Source organism: Oncorhynchus gorbuscha, linkage group LG13 (assembly GCF_021184085.1).
Source record: "Oncorhynchus gorbuscha isolate QuinsamMale2020 ecotype Even-year linkage group LG13, OgorEven_v1.0, whole genome shotgun sequence".
Lineage (NCBI taxonomy): Eukaryota > Metazoa > Chordata > Actinopteri > Salmoniformes > Salmonidae > Oncorhynchus > Oncorhynchus gorbuscha.
In genome coordinates, this window is record NC_060185.1 from 63,499,821 (window position 1) to 63,527,548 (window position 27,728).

Here is a 27,728-nt window from a genome sequence, read left to right on the forward strand (position 1 = left end):
GAGTTAATGTGGAAGAAAGTTTGGCGTTTGGATGAATGAATGTTAGTTTTTTTTTGGTAGCCAAACATGACGCAGAAAACGGACCGATTTCTCCTGCACAAATAATCTTTCAGGAAAACTGAACATTTGCTATCTAACTGAGAGTCTCCTCATTGAAAACACCCAAAGTTCTTCAAAGGTAAATGATTTATTGAATGTCTTTGCTGGTTTTTGTGAAAATGTTGCCTGCTAATGCTAATGCTAAATGCTAATGCTAAATGCTAACGCTAAATGGTAAATGCTAGTTTGCTATGGTTGAGAAGCATATTTTTGAAAATCTGAGATGACAGTGTTGTTCACAAAATGATAAGCTTGAGAGCTAGCATATTGATTTAATTTCATTTGCGATTTTCATGAATAGTTAACGTTGCGTTATGGTAATGGGCTTGAGGCTGTAGTCATGATCCCGGATCCGGGTTGGCTCGACGCAAGAAGTTAAAAGTTAATTTGTGGAATTTCTGTCTTTCTTAATGCATTTGAGCCAATCAGTTGTGTTGTGACAAGGTATGGGTGGTATACAGAAGATAGCCCTATTTAGTAAAAGACCAAGTCCGTATTATGGCAAGAACAGCTCAAATAAGCAAAGAAAAACAACAGTCCATCATTACTTTAAGACATGAAGGTCAGTCAATGTGGAAAATTTCAAAAACTTTGAAAGATTCTTCAAGTGCAGTCGAAAAAACCATCAAGCGCTATAATGGTACTGTCTCTCATGAGGACCGGCACAGGAAAGGAAGACCCAAAATTACCTCTGCTGCAGAGGATACGTTCATTAGAGTTAACTGCACCTCAGATTGCAGCCCAAATAACTGCTTCACAGAGTTTAAGTAACAGACACATCTCATCATTAACTGTATAGAGGAGACTGTGTTAATCATGCCTTCATGATTGAATTGCTGTAAAGAAACCACTACTAAAGGACACCCATAAGTAAAATATACTTTTTTTGTGGCAAGAAACACAAGCAATGGATATTCGAAAGGTGGAAATCTGTCCTTTGGTCTGATTAGTCCAAATTTGAGATTTTTGGTTCCACCGTGTCTTTGTGAGACGCAGAGTAGGTGAACGAATGATCTCCGCATGTGTGGTTCCCACCGTGAAGCATGGAGGAGGAGGTGTGATGGTGCTTTTCTGGTGACACTGTCAGTGATTTATTTAGAATTCAAGGCACATTTGGCTACCAGTATGGCTACCACAGCATTCTGCAGCAATATGCCAGCCCATCTGGTTTTCACTTAGTTGAACAATCATTTGTTTTTCAACAGGACAATGACCCCAAACACACCTCCAGACTGTGTAAGGGCTATTTGACCAAGGAGAGTGATGGAGTGCTGCATCAGATGACCTGGCCTCCACAATCACCCAACCTCAACCCAACTGAGACAGTTTGGGATGAGCTGGACCGTGGAGCGAAGGAAAAGCAGCCAACAAGTGATCAGCATATGTGGCAACTCCTTCAAGACTGTTGGAAAAGCATTCCTCATGAAGGTGGTTGAGAGAATGCCAAGAGTGTGCAAAGCTGTCATCAAGACAAAGGGTGGCTACTTTGAAGAATCTCAAATATAAAATATATTTTGATTTGTTTAACACTTTTTTGGTTACTACACGATTCCATATGTGTTAGTTCATAGTTTTGATTTATTCACTATTATTCTACAATATAGAAAATAGTAAAAATAAAGAAAAACCCTGGAATGAGATGGTGTGTCCAAACATTTGACAGACACCGTATATTTTCACCCACAGATTGATTGGCAGGTCAACTCTTTTTGGCTTGGCTGCGGCTTATGTTTTAGTTGAATGATGCATCTGGACACAGTACCAGCATTTTTTGGTTCACCTGGCTGCTAGCTCCTCCTCTTTTGAGAACATTATTTGACCAGTCGCTTGGCTTGAGAGGAATGGGAGATGTAGTGGAAGAATGCAGTGCTGAGGCAGAGGGCTCATAGTGAGGAGGGCCGGCTACTATTCTGAACTGTATGTGGTGAGCTCTCTGATGCCCAGAGCTGCTGAGGCATCACCCAAGTGGGTGCCATACATTGTGAAGGAGAAGGCCAGTGGCTACACAACTCAGGCTGGTTCCCAGAGTAGCCCTCTACATGATTGTCACCAGACAATCAATCTACATCAATCATATCCCTGATCACCTTCCTCTGATCAAGCCATGAACTGTCTCTCTCCATCTTTGGAGGATACATGCCCTCAAAGACTTGGCCTCTATCGGTTGACCTAGCTAGCTTTTGCTATGCTACTCATAATGTGTATTTATTCTTATTTTTGATTTGTTTGACCTTTGAAGCGCTTTGAGAACTTTTTCTGTTATGACAAGCACTATAGAAGTGTAATAAATAGTAATACTACTACTACTAATAATAATTAAAAACTCAGCTAAGCTGCATGGAAAAACAAAAGTCTGGATGTGTGAGTGTGTGTTTGTGTGTGTGTGTGTGCATGACACACACACATTGACCCCTGACCCCAAACGCACTGAACTTACATGCTACTCTTATTTAACAAACAGAAACACAGCTTAAACCTATGGGCCCGATTCCGACAGGAGTTAAGCGTTGTGTAAATGGAACCTCTTTACGCACTTTTCACTCTCCGCATATTCTGACCTTGAACTTAGATTAGTGTGATGTTCACCCACTATTCGTTTTGGGTGGAGATGGAATAAATGAAGACGTGGCGGAGGTGTGTCTACAGCTACACCGTATTCTGACCTGGACTTCATTCCCTCATAATTACACCACCTTTACACGTGAGGAAACCATGAGGAAGGTCAAGCGAACCTGCCGTTTCCAAGTAGAAAAAGCGCCTACTTGATTTCTTCCGGAAAAAAATATCACCATTCTCCACACACTGTAATTTACAACTTGAATAAGAGCTATTGATAAGAGCTTGGACAATAAGTAATCCGTTTGGATAAAGGAATTGTAGACATAAATGATGCTTGTTTTACTCTCAAATGACTTAATTATAGGCTGCCCTGAACTTTTCTGTTTCCTATTTCTATCACGTTAAATATTAGCCACTATCAGTGTCGACCTTCAGTAGGCCTAATAACAGCAAATATTACACTGCCACTTTCCTGTCAGTTCCCTTCAGTTGGTATGGCCTACATTATCATTCCATTGAATCACATTGCTTCGTTGACCTTCCTTTGCTTCCCCTAAACGCCGTTACAGCCATGGGGTTGTTGCTGAGCTTCATTAGTAACAGTTCGATAACATAGAACAAAATACATGTAGGCTAATTAAATTACTATGGGGCGGAGCGCAGAATAAGCCCTAGCATTTGAACCATACGTATGGCACAATACTTGGCTCTGTCATCATATAGTTCCATGTTTAGTGCAGATAATAAAGGAGGGTATAGACTACTATTGTACACTATTGTCCCTATTATATATTCTATGTACAGTAATCTTGCACCATTACCATGGGTTAAAGAATTGAATGTGGCAATTTTCAGAGTGAATCAAAATGGCGAAGATAAATGTACTGAAACCACGACTGAATGTTGGCCAGCAAGTGGGAGGGTTTCCGCCATTTTCATTACACTCCTTCAGCACGCACAAGGGAACCACACCTGCAAAGCCTGTTACACTCCCTCATAAGGTATATCTGAATACCAACTACTGAGATGGACGTAGGACAGTCGGAATCGACTACTTACACACAGCGGAACTACACTCTCCAACAAATGGAATTTAATGGAGAAGAGCTGCTTTCATATCCACACTTCCAGACGCACAGCGGGGCGACCAATAGTTGGCCCTAAAAAAATTATAATGAGTACTTTGTAGCACCTCACCAGGGAAAAGGGATTTCATACAGATGTAGGATCTTACTGTGATCGCCATGTTGCAGGATAACTTTCCTGTTGTGGCTGGATTAATTTCCTGCCGTGGCAAACTGGCGCAAATTAGGATCTTACATCTGTCTTCAATTCTATGCAGTGCTTAGTGACCTATCGACATTAAAGCCCTCTCTTGTGCTTTTTATCCCAACAAAAATAGGATAAATGAATGGAAATAATATAGCATTGCTTTTCAAGAAATCACTAATAACTAATGATGTTTTCGATCCACACACTACAGTAAACTAAGTGCTAGCTGACCCATGTCCGGCCACAAATAGATGGCATTGGAGGCTTATATCCATCCCTGGCATTGACCCCACCTGAGTGCAGTGTAGCATCAGGCCTTAAAAAGAGCATGCTCAGTAGGGTTGTGCCGTGGGAGATTGATTACTCCTCTGAGATATGAAATATGCTGATGTCACAGACCAACCACATCACTTCCTCTCCCAGTGCTGGCTACTGCTGGGCTGGGACGGTAGAGGATCCGCAGAGGGGTCAATGAAGTAATTAGCATTAGAGACACGAATGCACACACACACACACACACACACACACACACACACACACACACACACACACACACACACACACACACACACACACACACACACACACACACACACACACACACACACACACACACACACACACACACACACACACAATACTCTGTGATACTCTGTTCATTGATGCAGGGCCAGTTGTGCTCTGCACTCCGACTGTGCTCTGCTCTCCTACAGATTTCTGGGTATTTTGGTAGATTTTTCTGGTGTAACCCTGTATCTCCACGGAGACAGCGGTTATGAGCTTACGGACGTTGGGCTGTTTGTAATCCCAGGATTAGGCCCTGTGTGCCTCCTGTCCCATTTCCATTCAGTGGGAAGCATGATCTGAAATATTAATAATCATCAGATTCTGAGTCATAATCGTCTTCCCCCTATGCCCAATAACAAGAATAGCTTTGCTATTCTTAAATAGGATTTCTAGGTCACAATAGGAGTGATGAGAGCAAAAACATAACAGTGTAGGGTTATATGCACAGGAATGAATACTGTTTGCACGCACCTATGCACTCTCTCTTACACAAACACATACACACAACAGACACACTACCTGCTCTCCTAGACAGTGCAGAATCCACCGATTTGGGACAAAGGTTATGGGTCAAAGTCTACTGACCATCCTGTTGAACCCTGACCCACTCTGGCTGAGCTAAAGACAAAAATCACTACTCTATCCAACAAACACACAGCTAAAACCAAACTGAACTGCTTACACACAGCAGAACTACACTCTCTAACAAACACACAGCTAAAACCAAACTGAACTGCTTACACACAGCTGAACTGCACTCTCTAACAAACACACAGCTAAAACCTAACTGAACTGCTTACACACAGCAGAACTACACTCTCTAACAAACACACAGCTAAAACCAAACTGAACTGCTTACACACAGCTGAACTGCACTCTCTAACAAACACACAGCTAAAACCAAACTGAACTGCTTACACACAGCTGAACTGCACTCTAACAAACACACAGCTAAACCCAAACTGAACTGCTTACACACAGCAGAACTACACTCTCTAACAAACACATAGCTAAAACCAAACTGAACTGCTTACACACAGCAGAACTACACTCTCTAACAAACACACAGCTAAAACCAAACTGAACTGCTTACACACAGCTGAACTGCACTCTCTAACAAACACACAGCTAAAACCAAACTGAACTGCTTACACACAGCTGAACTGCACTCTAACAAACACACAGCTAAAACCAAACTGAACTGCTTACACACAGCTGAACTGCACTCTAACAAACACACAGCTAAAACCAAACTGAACTGCTTACACACAGCTGAACTGCACTCTAACAAACACACAGCTAAAACCAAACTGAACTGCTTACACACAGCTGAACTGCACTCTAACAAACACACAGCTAAAACCAAACTGAACTGCTTACACACAGCTGAACTGCACTCTAACAAACACACAGCTAAAACCAAACTAAACTGCTTACACACAGCAGAACTACACTCTCTAACAAACACACAGCTAAAACCAAACTGAACTGCTTACACACAGCATAACTACACTCTCTAACAAACACACAGCTAAAACCAAACTGAACTGCTTACACACAGCTGAACTGCACTCTCTAACAAACACACAGCTAAAACCAAACTGAACTGCTTACACACAGCTGAACTGCACTCTAACAAACACACAGCTAAAACCAAACTGAACTGCTTACACACAGCTGAACTGCACTCTAACAAACACACAGCTAAAACCAAACTGAACTGCTTACACACAGCTGAACTGCACTCTAACAAACACACAGCTAAAACCAAACTGAACTGCTTACACACAGCTGAACTGCACTCTAACAAACACACAGCTAAAACCAAACTGAACTGCTTACACACAGCTGAACTGCACTCTAACAAACACACAGCTAAAACCAAACTGAACTGCTTACACACAGCTGAACTGCACTCTAACAAACACACAGCTAAAACCAAACTGAACTGCTTACACACAGCTGAACTGCACTCTAACAAACACACAGCTAAAACCAAACTGAACTGCTTACACACAGCTGAACTGCACTCTAACAAATGAAACTCAAAGAAGAAGAGATTTTCTCATACCCCACGTTCAGATGCACAGAGGGAACAAACAATAGCATGTCCTGAAAGCCAATAATGAGCGCGTATTATGAAGTTGTAGCGGTTTACCAGGGAAAAGGGGTTTCATATTCATATCTACATAGCTCTTAGAGATCTATCTGTCTGTCTTGTAGTTTAAACACCATTCCAGCAAAATTATGCTAAATGGCAAGCTGCACACACTATCATTGCTCTTCAAGAAGTGACAAATGTAACTAATGATGTTTCGATTAACCCACTATGGTAAACGAAATGCTAGCTGACCCATATCCAGTCATATCCACCGATAGATGGCCTTGGAGGCCCGTATCCATCTCTGCCATTGAGCCACCCTGAGTGCAGTGTCAGGTCCTCAACAGAGCATGCTCCGTAGGGTTGTGCCATGTGAGATTGATTGCTCCTCCGAGGTGTGAAATATGCTGATGTCACAGACCAACCACATCACTTCCTCTCCCAGTGCTGGCTACTGCTGGGCTGGGCCGGTAGAGGATCCGCAGAGGGGTCAATGAAGTAATTAGCAATTAACACACACACACACACACACACACACACACACACACACACACACACACACACACACACACACACACACACACACACACACACACACACACACACACACACACACACACACACACACACACACACACACACACACACACACACACACACACACACACACTATTAAAAACTGAGGCGTGCACACAAGCAAAAACACAAACACTCCTAAACTAATACCACAGAGTTTCTAAACCCAGAGGCGTAACATCACAAGACTTCCGGGAAAAGCTTGCGAAACAGACCAAACAGACCAGGCTGGGGTTTGGGATTTGAGAAGTCAATGAGAGAAGTTTAAAAAAGTATTTCTTAGTCGCTCATTTTCTCTAAATCTAAAGGCACAACCTAGATTCGGGCCAATGTCAGAAGTAGCTGAACGTGTTGTTACTCCAACCTTGTGAATGTAATAAACGGACACGTTTAAATTGTCATCCAGAACAACCTTATATCGAAGGAGTGCTTTTTGATTTGACGGCCTGCACATACGCAGTTTGGCACTTATGTGTTTCTAAGCATGAGCTTAGCTAGCCAACGTCGCCATGACATCATCTACAAGTCTGACCGGGGATTTCCACTGGAGAAGCAGTTTTAGCCTATTTTCATACTCTACTGTCTTTGCTAATACACACAATACATGGGTATAAGAAACCAATGACATTGAAACTCTGCTTCATGGAATCACCCAAACTATAAATCACATTTCATTCCTAATTCCTCATTACACTTCCTTTGATGAGATCTCACATTTGCGGAGGGCATGATAATTGAATGCGCTACTACATTATGAATAACTAGTAAACAGTTGGTAAATGAGGAGACTTAATGTTTGCATTCCAGAATGTAGACAAGTGGTGCATGTCGAATCTAGTGGTTAACTCTGCCTCTTTCTGTCTCTCTATCTTATTAACCAGGAGGGGGCAGAGAGAGATAAAGCTAGAGGGTCGGTATGAGGGGAGGTTTGGGGGGGTTAATGAGTGTGTGCCTGTGCATCTTGACATTGGGGCGTGTCTGGGAGGAGAAGGGGGATGAGTAGCCTATTAATGTTGATTTTCATTTGTGAACAAAAAACCCTCTGTTTCATACTGCTGAGTGTTTGGGCGTGCACTTCTCTTCCTTTGGATGTTTGTGCTTGAGCGTGTATGTTGGTGTGTGCATTTGTGTGTGAGAGAGTGTGTCTGTGTAAGCACATGAAGGTGGGATGGGGGAGGGGTGTAAGCAGAACACACTCACAGGCGAGTTCCCCCCCTTCCCCTCTCTTCCGCTCTCCTTCTGCACAGCTCTCTGGTCTCCATGGCAACCCCATCTCACCATGAGGGAGCACACACACTCAAATACGCACGCACGCACGCACACACACACACACACACACACACACACACACACACACACACACACACACACACACACACACACACACACACACACACACACACACACACACACACACACACACACACACACACACACGCACACGCACACGCACACGCACACACACGCACACGCACACAGACACACACACACACACAGTAACACATACAGCTGAAGGCTTATTTTCAGGGCAGAGAAGATGATGAATGAAAACACAATTCCTTCTGGATCTCCTCCTTTTTACACAGCTCTCCTTTTCAGAGTGAGATTCCTATCTGCTTCTGTTCATATTCACAACACCCTGTCATCTCTGAGCACAAAGCATTCTCGCCACGACGTCACACCCGAACATGAACGATCACACACACACACCCAAAGATACCGCATACAAAATACTGCACGCACACACACACACACACACACACACACACACACACACACACACACACACACACACACACACACACACACACACACACACACACACACACACACACACACACACACACACACACACACACACACACACACACACACACACACACACACACACACACTGTCATGTTTTGTCATATATTGTCATGTCTTGTCCTTGTGCTTCCCCTTCTGTTCGTTTCCCCCTGCTGGTCTTATTAGGTTCTTTCCCTCTTTCTATCCCTCTCTCTCCCCCTCCCTCTCTCCCTCTCTCTCTCTCTCTCTCTATCGTTCCGTTCCTGCTCCCAGCTGTTCCTCATTCTCCTAACTACCTCATTTACTCTTTCACACCTGTCCCCTATTTTGCCCTCTGATTAGAGTCCCTATTTCTCCCTCTGTTTTCCGCTTCTGTCCTTGTCGGATCCTTGCTTGATGTTCGCTGTTCTGTGTCCTTGTTCCGCTCTGTCGTGTTTTACCTTCTTCAGATGCTGCGTGTGAGCAGGTGTCAAAGTCAGCTACGGCCGGTGCCTTCCCGAAACGACCTGCAGTCTGTGGTCGCGTCTCCAGTCATTCCTCTCTACTGACGAGTGGATTTCAGTTTTCCTGTGTTTGCATTTGCCTTGATAATATCCAGGATTATCGCTTTTGTCTAAGACTGGAATAAAGACTCTGTTTCCGTTAAGTCGCTTTTGGGTCCTCATTCACCTGCATAACAGAAGGATCCGACCAAGAATGGACCCAGCGACTACGGATTCTCTCTACTCTACTGTCGAGTTCCAGGGAGCGATGCTCGGCAGACACGAGCAGGAATTGTCTGCTGCTCGTCATGCCGTTGAGACCCTGGCCGCTCAGGTCTCCGACCTCTCAGGACAGTTTCAGAGTCTTCGTCTCGTGCCACCAGCTACTTCCTGGTCTTCCGAGTCTCCGCACACAGACACACACACACACACAGTAACACATACAGCTGAAGGCTTATTTTCAGGGCAGAGAAGATGATGAATGAAAACACAACTCCTTCTGGATCTCCTCCTTTTTACACAGCTCTCCTTTTCAGAGTGAGATTCCTATCTGCTTCTGTTCATATTCACAACACCCTGTCATCTCTGAGCACAAAGCATTCTCGCCACGACGTCACACCCGAACATGAACGATCACACACACACACCCAAAGATACCGCATACAAAATACTGCACGCACACACACACACACACACACACACACACACACACACACACACACACACACACACACACACACACACACACACACACACACACACACACACACACACACACACACACACACACACACACACACACACACACACACACACACACACACACACACACACACACACACACACACACAGCTGCAGCTGGACTGCTCAAGCATAGGTAATGTAGCTCCGCAGCAGCATATTCGCTATGGCAGCAGAAGCTAGCAGCTCCTTCACCACCCCAACACCCCATCAGAGAGGCTGACCTGCTCACTCCGCCTGCCCAGCCCCCTGCCCCCTGCACCCTCACTGAGCCAAGGCACCAGAGACGCCCCACCATACAGTAACCATATCCCTTTATGAGGCCAGATACTGATACAGACACACACTACTTTGTCTGTGTATTTCTCTCCAGGTTATCACAGTATGTAGGAGCAGCATCTACATGATATATAAATACAGCCAGGTCCAAATGTATTGGCACCCTTAAAAAACAAGACTCAGAAAATACTGAGCTATACTTTACGCTAAAAAATATAAATTATATTATTTTATACTCATAGAATTGCTCTGAGAAATATATTTTGTTTAATGAAAAATATTATTTTGCTTTCGAAAAGATAGGGCTCAAAATGATTGCCACCCCTGTTTTCAATACCTTTCAATCCCTCACCTTGCGTGGATAATGTCACTGTACAATGTTTTCTGAGATTGGAGAACACATTGAGTGGGATCTTAGACCATTCACAGATACAGAATCTTTCCAGATCCTTGGTATCTTTCACCGGCGCTTATGGACTGCCCTCTTCAATTCAAACCACAGGTTTTCAAAGGGGTTCTTGTCCAGAGACAGATGGCCATAGCAAAATGTTGATTTTTTGTTGTTGTCAATTAACAATTTCTTTGTGCATTTTGATGTGTGCTTGGGGTTACTTTCTTATTGGAAAATCCACTTGCAGCCAAGTTTCAGCCTCCTGGCAGAGGCAACCAGGTATTCTGGCTAAAATGTCCCGGTACTGGGTGAAGTTCATGATGCCTTAGGAAGGGCCCCAGAACCAGTGGAAGCAAAATAGACCCATAACATCAAAGCTCCACCACTATATTTTACAGTAAGTATGGGAGCTCTATTTAATGTCGTCCAACATATCGAGAGCTTGGGACTTGGTTTGATCTGATTTCCTACTATGAATAATACTTTTAAGATACATTGGGCTAAACATTTCTTAAAGAATCCAACTTCAAATTTGGAATTTCATCCTTCCTTATATCTTCTCCCGTTTTGGTGGCCTCAATTTTATGTTACTGTGTAGCTATAACATTGATACAATTCCTGCAAAATTATCTGCGTTTCATAGACAAGTATTCTTAGCGTGGTCGTTAATATACAAACATTATTTTTCCCCGCATAGGTATTTAATTTGGAACAATAAGGACATTTTGTATAGAAACAAGTCTTTATTTTTCAAGAACTGTCACGACTTCCGCCGAGGTCGGTCCCTCTCCTTGTTCAGGCGGCGTTCGGCGGTACACGTCACCGGTCCTCTAGCCGTTGCAGGTCCACCTTTCATTTTCCATTTGTTTTGTCTTTGAAATTCCCAGCCACGCCTGAATCGACGAGCGCCTTATGCTGGGAATGCGGGGGAAAACTCAGGAAAAGGAACATGCAAAAACAGGTGTGGAATTCTGTAAAGGAGTGAGTAACTGTCTGCAGGGAAGTCAGGCACAGGAGAGCAGAAATGGGTAGCAAACGGAGCCCTTTATTGAGGCGAACAAAACACGGTACTCAGAAAACTAAACACACACGGGTTACAATAACCCAGCGCAAACCAGCCTGGAGTACACATACATTTACACATAACAATTCCACACACAGACATGGGGGGAAACAGGGGGTTATATGCAAGACGAGTAATGAGGTATTGCAAACCAGGTGCGCGGGAAAACAAGACAAACAAATGGAACATGAAAGGTGGATCGGCGATGGCTAGAAGACCGGTGACGTTGACCGAACAACGGAGAGGGACCGACCTCAGCGGAAGTCGTGACAGAACTGGCTCAATAATCATATCCTACTGGTGAGTCAACTTTTTAATGCAGAAGGATTGTTACTCAATTATGAGTACATTTTTTTTATCTCGTTACAATATCCCTGTAACACCTAGAGAGTTCGCCATAGTCTTTGATGCTGTTCCATCTGGAACTCTCATGTTATTTAGAGGTGTAGCCAGACCTCACCTTCTTGACCGACCCTCCTTAATCCAGTTGAGGGAAAATAGGTTCCTCTTTGCTCCATCAGGACAAATCAAATCAAATTGTATTTGTCACATACACATGGTTAGCAGATGTTAATGCGAGTGTAGCGAAAAGCTGTACGTGCTTTATTTTAAAGGGATATTGTATGCATTCCTTATGTCACAATTTACTGGAATACATTGGTCGCTAATATCTGTTGTGAAAAAGTCTGGTTATTACCACACAAATACCTGCTTGTTAACAAGGTCAAAGAGGTCTCTTTCAGAATGATCCATAAGTATTACCCTGCGAATCATTACCTGATGAAACTCAAAAAAGACATGAACATTGACTGTACTTTTTGTGTTGAGCATCCAGACACATTTCTTTTGGCATTTGTCGTCATGTAAAACAATTATGGAAAGATATTCAGAGGTTTTATCATTGTTAATATTCTTGATGACTTTTGTTTGTTATGAGAGAATGTGCTGTTCGGTTTCAAATCTAATCGTTCTAAATGGAAAATTTCATGTTCATAAATGTAAATTCAGTAATAAAGAAACCCTCTTCCGTGTTTTCTATAAGGAATTCTAGCAGTACATTATGACCGTTCAACATTCTTCTAGTAAGAAAGCTGTTAAAACAATCAATACGTGTGTGTTTCTTTTAAGGTCTTTGTATAATCTGTCATTTGTTCTACCCCCTAGCATATGTTATCATTGACTATCTGTATACTTCTTGTATGTATACAGATTATTCAACATGTAAAAAAAATATTTCAAAAACGAGAGAAGAAAAAAAAAGGGAAAAAAATGGGTTCCATCTGCAAAAAAAATCTGATTGTGAGGTCATTGACTTTGAAGTTCTGAACCCTCATTGGTTTGAATGGTGTCAATATCAACAACATGAATTGGGTGTATTTAGAGTACTGTATAGCTAGAGAACAATGAACAGAAACAAGGCTATGTCAATAAGTCAAGTTTGACAAAAATGCAGATTTAACCTTATAGTCCCAAGCTCTCAAAAAATGCAAACTTCTGGAGTTCGCTAAACCGCATTGGCCCTTGGATTGGAACCAGTTCTATGGTCAGATAACATGAAAATAGAGCTCTTTGGCCACGCACACTAGTGGTAGGTTTGGCTTTGGAAAAAGGAAGCATATGTCGAAAACAACCCCATTCCTACTGTAAAATATGGTGGTTTTTTTTAATGTTATGGAGCTATTTTGTTTCCACTGTAGGGCTGGGAATTTGTTTTGATCATGGAAATTCACGTGCTGAAAGTGCTGAAAACATGTTGGCTCAGTTTTTAAAAAGAAGATGGAGAACAAGCTATAAGATGAAAAATACCGGCGTTTTGGCTCAGGTGCAGCCGACTAGCACTGGCTAACGCTACCTAGCAAAATAAAAGCATTGCTTTTTATTTATTTTTGTACAGATCGATACTTGGAGTCAACATATCAATATAATATTCTCCAAAATAATATTGCGATATGTAACTGTTTCGATTTCTTCCGCCATCACTATTCCACTGGTCCTAGGGTCCTTGTTAAGGTCAACAGCATCATGAACTTTACCCAGAACCTGGATATTTTAGCCCAAAACCTGGATGCCTCTGCCAGGAGGCTGAAACTTGGCCGCAAGTGGCTCTTCCACCAAGAAATAAACCAAGCACACATCAAAATCCACAAAGACATGGTTCATTTACCACAAAATCAACATTTTGCTGTGGACATCTTAGTCTCCGGACTTGAACCCCATTGAAAACCTGCGGGTTGAATTGAAGAACACAGTCCATAAGTGCAGGTGAAGAATATCAAGGATCTGGAGGAAGGATCTCAGATCCCTCCCAATGTGTTCAACTCATAAAACATTTTTGAAAAAGTCTCAGTGCTGTTATCCTTTCAAGGTGAAGTACTGAAAGGTATTGAAAACAGGGGTACCAATATTTTTGATACCTATCTTTTTTAAAGAAACTTAATTATTACTTCATTTTTTTCTCTGACCAATTGTATTAGTACAAAATAATATTTTCACATTTTGTGGACCATTAATATAGCTCATTATTTGTATTATTTATTTTATACAGTTTTATTTCCTCATCTTTATGAAAGGTGCCAAAAATGTTGGCCCTGACTGTAAATGCTGCCTTGCTGTCTTTAGTACTATGCCTCGGTTATGGACAGTACTTTTTCTAACAGAAGAAATACCCTTTCTGTACCAGATAGTGACCCATCTTCCCCAGCTCTATTCCTTCTCTATGTATCCCATGCCTGCTGTAAGAGCAGAGCAGCAGAGATACAGCGTTCTGTGGGCTTCTGTAACAGAGCGACTATGCAGTACCGTGTTATAACAATGCTATTAACAGAACCCCACCCTACTGCAGCATCACGCTAATGACGAAGATACAGTGGTACAGTGGCAAGGGTCGAGAGAGGGGGCAGGAAGGGAGGGAGAGAGAGAGAGGGAGTCGAGTGAGAGAATGGGGCAGAATGTAGAAAGGGGAGGGAGAAGTACAGTAGAATGAGAGAGGGGAAGGGTCGCAAGGGTGAGAGAATGAGAGAGGGGAAGGGGCGCAAGGGTGAGAGAATGAGAGAGGGGAAGGTGCGCAAGGGTGAGAGAATGAGAGAGGGGAAGGGGCGCAAGGGTGAGAGAATGAGAGAGGGGAAGGGGCGCAAGGGTGAGAGAATGAGAGAGGGGAAGGGGCGCAAGGGTGAGAGAATGAGAGAGGGGAAGGGTCGCAAGGGTGAGAGAATGAGAGAGGGGAAGGGGCGCAAGGGTGAGAAAATGAGAGAGGGGAAGGGGCGCAAGGGTGAGAGAATGAGAGAGGGAAGGGGCGCAAGGGTGAGAGAATGAGAGAGGGGAAGGGGCGCAAGGGTGAGAGAATGAGAGAGGGGAAGGGTCGCAAGGGTGAGAGAATGAGAGAGGGGAAGGGTCGCAAGGGTGAGAGAATGAGAGGGGAAGGTTCGCAAGGGTGAGAGAATGAGAGAGGGGAAGGGGCGCAAGGGTGAGAGAATGAGAGAGGTGGAGAGAGAACAACAGAGGGAGAAAGGGGGAAGAGAGCAGAAATGGGGAGAGGAAGGGAGAGGAAGAGGGGATGGAGAAATGTGAGCAGTGAGAAATGAGTAAGGATGTACAGTATACTTCCTGTATGAGGGGAAGTCATGCAGACTAAACCAATAACTCTTGTAATAATGCAGGGCCAATTGCCTGTTCCTATAATATATTTTTCATAACCACAAATTATTCACAGAGATAGATTGGAGGAGTTCTTAAAACTCACGCACACACTCACCACACGCCCGTGTGCAAACACACACACATGATAGCATAACTACACACAGTTATCCACTCTGAGAGATGAATTGCTCCCAGTATTTAATCCAACTAGCATTTAATAATTTATTTCCAAATCTGCTCTGCTCTCCCCTCGTTTCTGGAGTAAGTAGGACAGGGATGGGACCAGAGGCACAGGAAGAGGAACAAGACAAAAACCAGGACATGGCGCTCACACAAACACCCCGCTGATATAGCTGCAGACAGAGTAACCAAACTCAACACTCACTAACATGGAAAACAATGACACAATGCCTGCAATGCCTCAGAATCACATAATTAGCTTCTGCACTGTGACAGCAAAATAACTGGAATGAGAACTAGCATCGTACCATGGCTGAAACCACATTGGTGTCGATCTACGTATGTGAATTGGTGTCTATCTATGTTCATGGCTTATGTAAAATTGATAGAAAGACATGAAAGTAATATTATAGTGATCATATTCATATCGGAATAACCGTGCATAAGGACACGTGACCTCTCGGGAAAAGACCAGGCACACTATCATCAGTCAAATAAACGGACAACAGTGTGTTATTGTAGCTGCAGTGCTGAACCTAATTGGAATTCAGCATGCGTGCAAGTGTCTGGGTTACTAGTTTAGCTGCAGGGAGAAAAGTATGTGGAGGATTTGATACACAAACAAGCCAACAAAACCCTCTCACAGGCAGGAGTGAGGCTGAGTGCTTGGACTAGATACGTGCTGACTTGGGAATGGGAAAGTGTGTGTGTGTGTCCCAGCTAGAAAATGTGGTTCCTTGGAAGTTGTGCGAACGTATGTTTTTGGTTTCCCATTGGTTCTGGGAACAAAGCCACACGTTTGCCTGCCCGTTAAAACCTAACATTTATGCAGTTTTGGGAAGGTTCTTTTTTTTAGGTTGCAGGTAGTTTCTGAAAACCCTTCTCTATTGTTCCCTGAAAGTCTTCCTGGCAGGTTTTGTTAATGTTTAGATCAGAAATTATAGGCCATTTGAAGGTAATTAAATAACCTCCTGAGAACATGTTTCAAAAACACTGCTAGCTTAAGGTAACTGTTTAGAACACTAAGCACAGACAGGATATTAATTTGATTCGGCATTAATCATGCAAACACATTTCTATTTCAGTGTTGTATGGCAGATTTGAACCTACAGTCTTCTGCTCTCTATCCATGGAATTAGTCCACTGCTCCAGCAGGATTGAGCTACCATGGCATGTTTTTTAAAAACTCATACAAAGCTGTAAAGGTTTTTGTCCATTCAAATGGACCCCATTTCAAAGGAAACAACCACTCATTAAGATCAGGTGTGGCCAATTAGTGGACGGGGCCAACACACCTGAACACACATCACAGGATAGAGGATAGAGAGAGTTTTGTTAATTCTGAGAAGGGAATGTATGTGCTTTAACTTAACACTTTGAACCCTGCGATTGATTTCTTAACCTTTGCGTGAGTTCCAAATATCTCTAACAGTCACCGCAGCTTGAGTTTTTCTATGTGCGTGATGTCAGAATGCACTCACTGTTCCAAAAGGTGATTGTTATGCAATAGGAAAGTTAACTCACACAGCCCTCAAACCAAGGCATGCTGCCTGTTAATTATCTACACTATAGGCTGTTTCAACTTGTCCATATCAAATGATTTTCTAACAAGTTTTATTTTCTAACAACAGTTTGAATTGAGGTGTGTTCCCGCCACCCCATGAATTCACATAGAAGTAGCTAATTTCGCTGTTGACGACAATTCCCGTTTGAGGTATTACTGAGCCGGACAAGCTTCTCTAATCGACGAGGGCCCAAGCACTTCCCCAGTGTTTCCCCAGATCAAGTATGCAGACATTTGCATATCTCCAGTCAGAACAGAACTTCAGAACGAGCACCACACTGTAAAGACCGTGTTTATGCAACATGTTCCTGTAAAAAAAAAAAAAAAAAACAGTGTCCCGCTCAAACGCTGACTGTTGCATCCGCCTTAACTGAACGTTGTCAATAAGTGTTCTAGTCCCACCGGTCTGAGCGCACGCTGCAGGGACCACTGTAGAATTATTACACCTGTGTGTCCGTACGGGCTGAATCTTCTGAGAACATTACTTTAAATAGAACCATGAGAAAACCGCCAGAAAACATTATGCTGAAGTCCTGGAATTCCCACAGAAGAACGTTTTGTTTCTTAAGGTTCTCTGGACAAGTTGAGGGCATGACTTTAAATAGAACCATGGGGAAACCTGTAGGAAACGTTATGGGGAAGGTTGTGTGCAAATTAAGCATAGGCACAACCACGCTCTCACCAAGCTCTACGCAACATGCGGTTCTCAGAACGTTATGTGCTAGCTGGGGTGTGTGCGCGTGTTGTGCGCGTGCTTGCGTGCATGTCTGTGTGAGTGTGTGTGTGTGAGTGTGTGTGTGTGTGTGGCTAATATAAGTTGAGTTATTGCATAAAACGACTACATTTAATCCAACAAATGGATTGCTTTAGCAATATAAAGGCCAGGAAACCAACCATGCCATTTAAACCAAGGCTATGATTGGCTGTTTGATTGGATATCCACACAATAGGCATCGGCAGTAATCACTCTGATAGGCTGTCCAAACCTTTACCACGCCTATAACAGGCTCTTTGATTGGCTCTCGGAGTGGCTGGGGACACAGGCGGTGTCCGATAGATGTACAGTCCCCTTGGGACCACCTCCAGCGGGGTAAGAGCTCCACAGTATAATAGATTCACCAACCCCCCCCCCTCCACGGTGACGCACATGCTGCCTCTCTCCTATTCCCCCCAGCCCTCCCTCATTGCCCCATTCTGACGAGCACTACCATGCACCAAGGACGGGGACCCCACAAGGACGACCTATTACGTACACACAATGTCAGTGACACTATTGCCAGGGGCACACTGTTACACACTTATAGGGAGACGCTGAGACTGAGACGACATGTATAGCTACGTAACACATTGAGACACGTATATTCAGGGATTTTACTATACCGTTAGTTTTCTGGGTTGTGTGTGTGAGAGAGACTGGGGGCGACTTCGAGGATCCTGCCTTAATGTTTCACTTCTCATCTGTATCCAAAAGAGAAACACAACAAACATTTGTAGCGCACAAATACTATGATCCTCCAACCCCCATCTGTTAGGTTTGCAGGGAAAAATAGAAACATGCCCGTATGGCCAAGAACGCAGTCATGCTTAAACTTGGTGAAATTCACAAAGCATTTAATAAATATTACACATGCACACATATGAGTATAAGTGAAGGAATATGGCCTGGGCCCCACTATCTATATCTAAATGAATAGAAACACAGAAACACATTGGCAATAGATATCAATAGAGCTCAGAGACACGCGCACACACACACACGCACACACACACACGCGCGCTAACACACACACACACACACACACACACACACACACACACACACACACACACACACACACACACACACACACACACACACACACACACACACACACACACACACACACACACACACACAGAGAGATAGATTTAGTTCAGCCTTTGACCAGGAGGGGGAGATTTTCCCTTCAGTTCCTTTGTTCTCCCTGGATCCTGGCTCTCTACTAGAGATGAGATTAACTGATTCGCAACACATGACACAAACACTCCCACCCACCCCCACAAAACCACATATTGCTTGATAAATACATGCACCCGAATCACAGCCATTCAGACACACACCACATAAACAATAACCGTGGTTCAGTTATTAAATGTGTTTGGGACGTTGCCGTGCATGTGTCTTTCCCCCCTGCGGAAATGAAAAAGGAAATCTCCCGCCATGTAAGAAACGAGAGATAGAGTACACAGCTGTGTGCCTGCCTAGTATCACCAAGCAAGGGCTCAGCTAGATAGTCATCAACACAATGACTCGTTGCAGACACAGAGCAAATCTGCATTTGCACAGCAATCGAAAGCCCTGGGCACACCGTGTTTCTCCAAGGGACAACCCTAATCAACTACACTACGACATTGTCCCCCTCTCAATACATAGATAGATATAGGAGAAGGCACTAAGGTCTAAATGCATTGTGTAATGCCAGTCTCCTTCATATGTAACAGGATATATTCAAGCCGTGTTCACTACTGAGTGTGCAGTGCAGTGAGTTCAGTGCAGGTCCAGCCCTGGTGCAAGAGGCCTCAACACACGTATTTAAATAAGACTGAATAATGCAGTGGAACTCTGGTCTGCAGAGTGAGACACTTTGGAAGCAGTTTGAAAGAGTTCCTCAGCCTGCTCCCCTTTCCAGAACTCATCCGTTGGCAAAGCCTCCGTTTTCTCTGTAGTTCTTCGAAAACATGAAGCATCATCTTCCACTTTCAACATCAAAACGTAGTCACCTAAATGCATCATCAACAAGCAAATGAAAAAAAAGGACATGCTTCCCACTTCAGATGAACCGAGTTAAGTGTGTGTGTGTGTGTGTGTGTGTGCACGCGCGTGCCTGCACGTGTGTGTGTGTTAATGTTACCCTTTCATTGGTAGCCCTGTGTGGAGGTTACATGTCTACCATATATTACAGCTCCTTAGAGGTACTAAAAACTCTGTTAACCTGTGCCGTTTTCTCTAGTTATTCCAGCCATTTGTAATCTACTGTATCATTCGCATAGACTGTAAAGGCGGCGAGGGGGGGGTGAGATATATACGTGAGGAAGGAGATGGACAGGACGAAGAGCAAGAGGGGAGTACATAACGAGAGAGTGACAGCGCTGTAAAAATAATAATAATAATACATTTTAAAAAGGAGAAAAATCCCTCAAAAACAGGAAAATCTAGGGAGAAAGAGAAGACTAGTAAAAGACGGTGAGAGGAGTAGAGGAGTAGAGGAGTAGTGGAGTAGAGGAGTAGAGGAGTAGTGGAGTAGAGGAGTAGATGAGTAGAGGTGTAGAGGAGTAGAGGAGTAGAGGTGTAGAGGAGTAGAGGAGTAGAGGAGTAGAGGAGTAGTGGAGTAGAGGAGTAGAGTAGAGGAGTAGTAGAGGAGTAGAGGAGTAGAGAGGAGGAGTAGAGGAGTAGAGGTGTAGAGGAGTAGAGGAGTAGAGGGTAGAGTAGAGGAGTAGAGGAGTAGAGGAGTAGAGGTGTAGAGGAGTAGAGGAGTAGAGGAGTAGAGGAGTAGAGGAGTAGAGGAGTAGAGGAGTAGAGGAGTAGAGGAGTAGTGGAGTAGAGGAGTAGAGGAGTAGAGGAGTAGAGGAGTAGAGTAGAGGAGTAGAGGAGTAGAGGAGTAGAGGAGTAGAGGTGTAGAGGAGTAGAGGAGTAGAGGTGTAGAGGAGTAGAGGAGTAGAGGTGTAGAGGAGTAGAGGAGTAGAGAGGAGTAGAGGTGTAGAGTAGAGAGGAGTAGAGGTGTAGAGGAGTAGAGGAGTAGAGGGTAGAGGAGTAGAGGAGTAGAGGGTAGAGGAGTAGAGGAGTAGAGGAGTAGAGGAGTAGAGGAGTAGAGGAGTAGAGGTGTAGAGAAGTAGAGGAGTAGAGTAGTGTAGAGGAGAGAGGAGTAGAGGAGTAGAGGAGTAGAGGTAGGAGTAGAGGAGTAGAGGTAGAGGAGTAGAGTAGAGTAGAGGTGTAGAGGAGTAGAGGAGTAGAGGAGTAGAGGAGTAGAGGAGTAGAGGTGTAGAGGAGTAGAGGAGTAGAGGTGTGTAGAGGAGTAGAGGAGTAGAGGTGTAGAGGAGTAGAGGAGTAGAGGTGTAGAGTAGAGGAGTAGAGGAGTAGAGGTGTAGAGGAGTAGAGGTGTAGAGGAGTAGAGGAGTAGAGGAGTAGAGGGTAGAGGAGTAGAGGTGTAGAGGAGTAGAGGAGTAGAGGTAGAGGAGTAGAGGAGTAGAGGTGTAGAGGTGTAGAGGTGTAGAGGAGTAGAGGTGTAGAGGAGTAGAGGTGTAGAGGAGTAGAGGAGTAGAGGTGTAGAGGAGTAGAGGAGTAGAGGAGTAGAGGTGTAGAGGAGTAGAGGAGTAGAGGTAGAGGAGGTGTAGAGGAGTAGAGGAGTAGAGGTGTAGAGGTGTAGAGGAGTAGAGGAGTAGAGGTGTAGAGGAGTAGAGGTGTAGAGGAGTAGAGGTGTAGAGGAGTAGAGGAGTAGAGGTGTAGTAGGAGTAGAGGAGTAGAGGAGTAGAGGAGTAGAGGAGTAGAGGTGTAGAGGAGTAGAGGAGTAGAGGAGTAGAGTAGAGGTGTAGAGGAGTAGAGGAGTAGAGGGTAGAGGAGTAGAGGAGTAGAGGAGTAGAGGAGTAGAGGAGTAGAGGAGTAGAGGAGTAGAGGAGTAGAGGAGTAGAGGAGTAGAGGAGTAGAGGAGTAGAGGTGTAGAGGAGTAGAGGAGTAGAGGAGTAGAGGAGTAGAGGAGTAGAGGAGTAGAGGTAGAGGTAGAGAGGTAGTAGAGGAGTAGAGGTGTAGAGGAGTAGAGGAGTAGAGGGTAGAGGAGTAGGAGTAGAGGTGTAGAGGTGTAGAGGTGTAGAGGAGGTGTAGAGGAGTAGAGGAGTAGAGGAGTAGAGTAGTAGAGGTGTAGAGGAGTAGAGGTGTAGAGGAGTAGAGGAGTAGAGGAGTAGAGGAGTAGAGTAGTAGAGGTGTAGAGGAGTAGAGGAGTAGAGGAGTAGAGGTGTAGAGGTGTAGAGGAGTAGAGGAGTAGAGGAGTAGAGGTGTAGAGAGGAGTAGAGGTAGAGGTGTAGAGGAGTAGAGGAGTAGAGGAGTATAGGAGTAGAGGTGTAGAGGAGTAGAGGTGTAGAGGAGTAGAGGTGTAGAGGAGTAGAGGAGTAGAGGTGTAGAGGAGTAGAGGTGTAGAGGAGTAGAGGTGTAGAGGAGTAGAGGAGTAGAGGAGTAGAGGAGTAGAGGAGGAAGGCGGGCGGGCGGCAGTCACCGGCTCCTGAGACTGAGAATGACTGGCGTCTCTGCTTGTTCTCGCTCCTCTGCTTTTATACATCCACTGCGACATGAAGATCGTTCCCTATAATCGCATTGCGCAAGCACCAAAGTGGAATCGTCACTTAGACACGGTTTTAACGGCCGCCCTAATCCTGGAAAACTGGGAACACTGACAGCGCGGGCAGAATGGAGGTATTCACAAAACGGGATTTGGAGGAATTTGGGAGCTTTGGGAGTTTGTAGCAAGAGCTAGACAAGGTCAGATGAAGGACACATGGGGCCACAGACACTTTGCTTCAGAACTATGGAACTATGTTAGAGGGGACTGGAAAGTGAATGAGGATTAGATAGTTGGATGTAAACAGGAGATTAACAAAGCAACTACATGACCACGCTACTCTCTCCTACAATCACAACCAGCCAAGAAGGGAAACAGAATTACATCACAAGTTATGTTTGGGTGCTTTTTTTTTTGGTCTTTAGTGTGATTGTTTGGAAATAATCTTTTCTTTTGACACACAACTCCTATTAGAGTCCGAATTTGGTCTCGTTATCCAGTGTGATGCATTGTGGATAATATGGTATCTGGCCTACTTTATCAAAGTAGCTGATCTAGTGTGATGACCCATGGGGATCTCTAAACCATCAACTCTCCATCATTACTAGCTATGACACGCTGCTGAAATGTAAACCATCCATCCCGGTCTCATCAGAATGCTTGATGAAACATGGAGCATGACTGATAGGATAGCCTGGGTTCAGTGTACCTCACATGTACGTGACCCTACAGATGCACGCACAGGCATGTACACAGGCATACACGCACACACACACACACACACACACACACACACACACACACACACACACACACACACACACACACACACACACACACACACACACACACACACACACACACACACACACACACACACACACACACACACACACACACACACACACACACACACACACACACACACACACACACACTCAGGTCCAAAGTTTTTGGCACCCTTGATTAAGATAAGCGGGAAAAAAGACTGTCAAGAATAAATGATTCAAATACTGAGCTATATGGGTTACAAAACCAACGGAAATTATATTATTCATATTAATACAATTGCTCAGAGAAAGAGATTTTGTGAAACAAGTCATATTTTTTTCTCAAAAAGATAGGGCTCAAATGTATTGGCACCCCTTTTCCAATCCCTTTCAATCCCTCACCTGAGGATAATGACACAGAGACTTTTACTAAAACATTTAATGAGATTGATGAACACATTGGGTGGGATCTTAGACCATTCCTCCATAAAGAAAAGGTTCAGATCCTTGATATCCTTCGTCTGCACTTATGGACTACCCTCTTCAAATCACAACAAGATGCTGTTCAGAGATAAATGGGAGGGGGTGAGTGGAGCTGACGAGCGGGACTAATCACAACAAGATGCTGTTCAGAGATAGATGGGAGGGGGTGAGTGGAGCTGACGGGCGGGACTAATAACAACAAGATGCTGTTCAGAGATAGATGGGAGGGGGTGAGTGGAGCTGACGGGCGGGACTAATAACAACAAGATGCTGTTCAGAGATAGATGGGAGGGGGTGAGTGGAGCTGACGGGCGGGACTAATCACAACAAGATGCTGTTCAGAGATAGATGGGAGGGGGTGAGTGGAGCTGACGGGCGGGACTAATCACAACAAGATGCTGTTCAGAGATAGATGGGAGGGGGTGAGTGGAGCTGACGGGCGGGACTAAAAACAACAAGATGCTGTTCAGAGATAGATGGGAGGGGGTGAGTGGAGCTGACGGGCGGGACTAATCACAACAAGATGCTGTTCAGAGATAGATGGGAGGGGGTGAGTGGAGCTGACGGGCGGGACTAAAAACAACAAGATGCTGTTCAGAGATAGATGGGAGGGGGTGAGTGGAGCTGACGGGCGGGACTAAAAACAACAAGATGCTGTTCAGAGATAGATGGGAGGGGGTGAGTGGAGCTGACGGGCGGGACTAAAAACAACAAGAGAACTAATGTCAAATCTATTGTTTCCGTATATATATATATATATATATATATATATATATATATATATATATATATATGTCATGTTTTGTCATTTATTATCTTGTCTTGTCCCTGTGCTTCCCATTCTATTCGTTTCCCTCTGCTGGTCTTATTAGGTTCTTTCCCTCTTTCTATCCCTCTCTCTCCCCCTCCCTCTCTCACTCTCTCGCTCTCTCTTCTCTCTATCGTTCCGTTCCTGCTCCCAGCTGTTCCTATTCCCCTAATCAATCATTTAGTCTTCCCACACCTGTTCCCGATCCTTTCCCTGATTAGAGTCCCTATTTCTTCCTTTGTGTTCCGTTCCTGTCCTGTCGGTTCCTTGTTTAGAATTCACCGTGCTGTGATTGTGTATCGCCCTGTCGTGTCGTGTTTTCCTCAGATGCTGCGTGGTGAGCAGGTGTCTGAGTCTGTCTGGTTCGAGTGCCTTCCCGAGGCAACCAGCTGTTCACCTGCTGTTCAAGATCGAGTCTCCAGTTAGTCCTCGTCATTTCGAGTGAAAGTTGTGTTTTTTTGTTTGTATTCACTTTACTGGATTAAAGACTCTGTTTTCGCCAAGTCGCTTTTGGGTCCTCTTTCACCTGCATGACAGAAGGAACCGACCAAGGAATGGACCCAGCGACTTCAGACGCTCGTTACACTGCCGTCGAGATCCAAGGAGCCATGCTCGGCAGACACGAGCAGGAATTGTCTGCTGCTCGCCATGCCGTGGAGAACCTGGCCGCTCAGGTTTCCGACCTCTCTGGACAGTTCCAGAGTCTACGTCTCGTGCCACCTGTTACTTCCTGGCCTGTCGAGCCTCCAGAACCTAGGGTTAATAACCCACCTTGCTACTCCGGGCAGCCCACTGAGTGCCGCCCCTTTCTCACGCAGTGTGAGATTGTGTTCTCTCTCCAACCCAACACATACTCTAGAGAGAGAGCTCGGGTTGCTTACGTCATTTCACTCCTTACTGGCCGGGCTCGAGAATGGGGCACAGCTATCTGGGAGGCAAGGGCTGATTGCTCTAACAAGTTCCAGAACTTTAAAGAGGAGATGATTCGGGTTTTTGACCGTTCAGTTTTTGGTAGGGAGGCTTCTAGGGCCCTGGCTTCCTTATACCAAGGTGAACGGTCCATAACGGATTATTCTATTGAGTTTCGCACTCTTGCTGCCTCTAGTGAGTGGAACGAGCCGGCGCTGCTCGCTCGTTTTCTGGAGGGACTCCACGCAGTGGTTAAGGATGAGATTCTCTCCCGGGAGGTTCCTTCAGATGTGGACTCTTTGATTGCTCTCGCCATCCGCATAGAACGACGGGTAGATCTTCGTCACCGGGCTCGTGGAAGAGAGCTCGCATCAACGGTGTTTCCCTGCTCCGCATCGCAACCATCTCCCTCCTCTGGCTCAGAGTCTGAGCCCATGCAGCTGGGAGGGATTCGCATCTCGACTAAGGAGAGGGAACGGAGGATCACCAACCGCCTGTGCCTCTATTGCGGAGTTGCTGGACATTTTGTTAATTCATGTCCAGTAAAGGCCAGAGCTCATCTGTAAGCGGAGGGCTACAGGTGAGCGCAACTACTCAAGTCTCTCCATCAAAATCCTGTACTACTTTGTCGGTCCATCTACGCTGGACCGGTTCGGGTGCTACATGTAGTGCCTTGATAGACTCTGGGGCTGAGGGTTGTTTCATGGACGAAGCATGGGTTCGGAAACATGACATTCCTTTCAGAGAGTTAGATAAGCCTACGCCCATGTTCGCCTTAGATGGTAGTCATCTTCCCAGTATCAGATTTGAGACACTACCTTTAACCCTCACAGTATCTGGTAACCACAGTGAGACTATTTCTTTTTTGATTTTTCGTTCACCGTTTACACCTGTTGTTTTGGGTCATCCCTGGCTAGTATGTCATAATCCTTCTATTAATTGGTCTAGTAATTCTATCCTATCCTGGAACGTTTCTTGTCATGTGAAGTGTTTAATGTCTGCCATCCCTCCCGTTTCTTCTGTCCCTACTTCTCAGGAGGAACCTGGCGATTTGACAGGAGTGCCGGAGGAATATCATGATCTGCGCACGGTCTTCAGTCGGTCCCGAGCCAACTCCCTTCCTCCTCACCGGTCGTATGATTGTAGTATTGATCTCCTTCCGGGGACCACTCCTTCTCGGGGTAGACTATACTCTCTGTCGGCTCCCGAACGTAAGGCTCTCGAGGATTATTTGTCTGTGTCTCTTGACGCCGGTACCATAGTGCCTTCTTCCTCTCCGGCCGGGGCGGGGTTCTTTTTGTTAAGAAGAAGGACGGTACTCTGCGCCCCTGCGTGGATTATCGAGGGCTGAATGACATAACGGTTAAGAATCGTTATCCGCTTCCCCTTATGTCATCAGCCTTCGAGATTCTGCAGGGAGCCAGGTGCTTTACTAAGTTGGACCTTCGTAACGCTTACCATCTCGTGCGCATCAGAGAGGGGGACGAGTGGAAAACGGCGTTTAACACTCCGTTAGGGCATTTTGAGTACCGGGTTCTGCCGTTTGGTCTCGCCAATGCGCCAGCTGTTTTTCAGGCATTAGTTAATGATGTTCTGAGAGACATGCTGAACATCTTTGTTTTTGTCTATCTTGACGATATCCTGATTTTTTCTCCGTCACTCGAGATTCATGTTCAGCACGTTCGACGTGTCCTACAGCGCCTTTTAGAGAATTGTCTCTACGTAAAGTCTGAGAAGTGCTCTTTTCATGTCTCCTCCGTTACTTTTCTCGGTTCCGTTATTTCCGCTGAAGGCATTCAGATGGATTCCGCTAAGGTCCAAGCTGTCAGTGATTGGCCCGTTCCAAGGTCACGTGTCGAGTTGCAGCGCTTTTTAGGTTTCGCTAATTTCTATCGGCGTTTCATTCGTAATTTCGGTCAAGTTGCTGCCCCTCTCACAGCTCTTACTTCTGTCAAGACGTGTTTTAAGTGGTCCGGTTCCGCCCAGGGAGCTTTTGATCTTCTAAAAGAACGTTTTACGTCCGCTCCTATCCTCGTTACTCCTGACGTCACTAGACAATTCATTGTCGAGGTTGACGCTTCAGAGGTAGGCGTGGGAGCCATTCTATCCCAGCGCTTCCAGTCTGACGATAAGGTTCATCCTTGCGCTTATTTT

At 44.7% G+C, this 27,728-nt stretch overlaps 1 protein-coding gene across 16 annotated transcripts in view; it reads right to left on the bottom strand.

Moving 5' to 3' along the window:
- Positions 1–27,728, bottom strand: part of LOC123993294 (protocadherin alpha-C2-like) — a 228,089-nt gene that overhangs the window by 103,260 nt on the left and 97,101 nt on the right. For 6 of the 16 annotated variants that reach the window (XM_046295271.1, XM_046295270.1, XM_046295268.1 and 3 more), the window contains one exon: positions 18,679–18,756. The exons of the other annotated variants lie outside the window; for them this stretch is intronic. In XM_046295271.1, the coding sequence (XP_046151227.1) occupies positions 18,679–18,756 (78 nt within the window). The remainder of the gene's footprint in view (positions 1–18,678; positions 18,757–27,728) is intronic. 16 annotated transcript variants of the gene reach the window in all.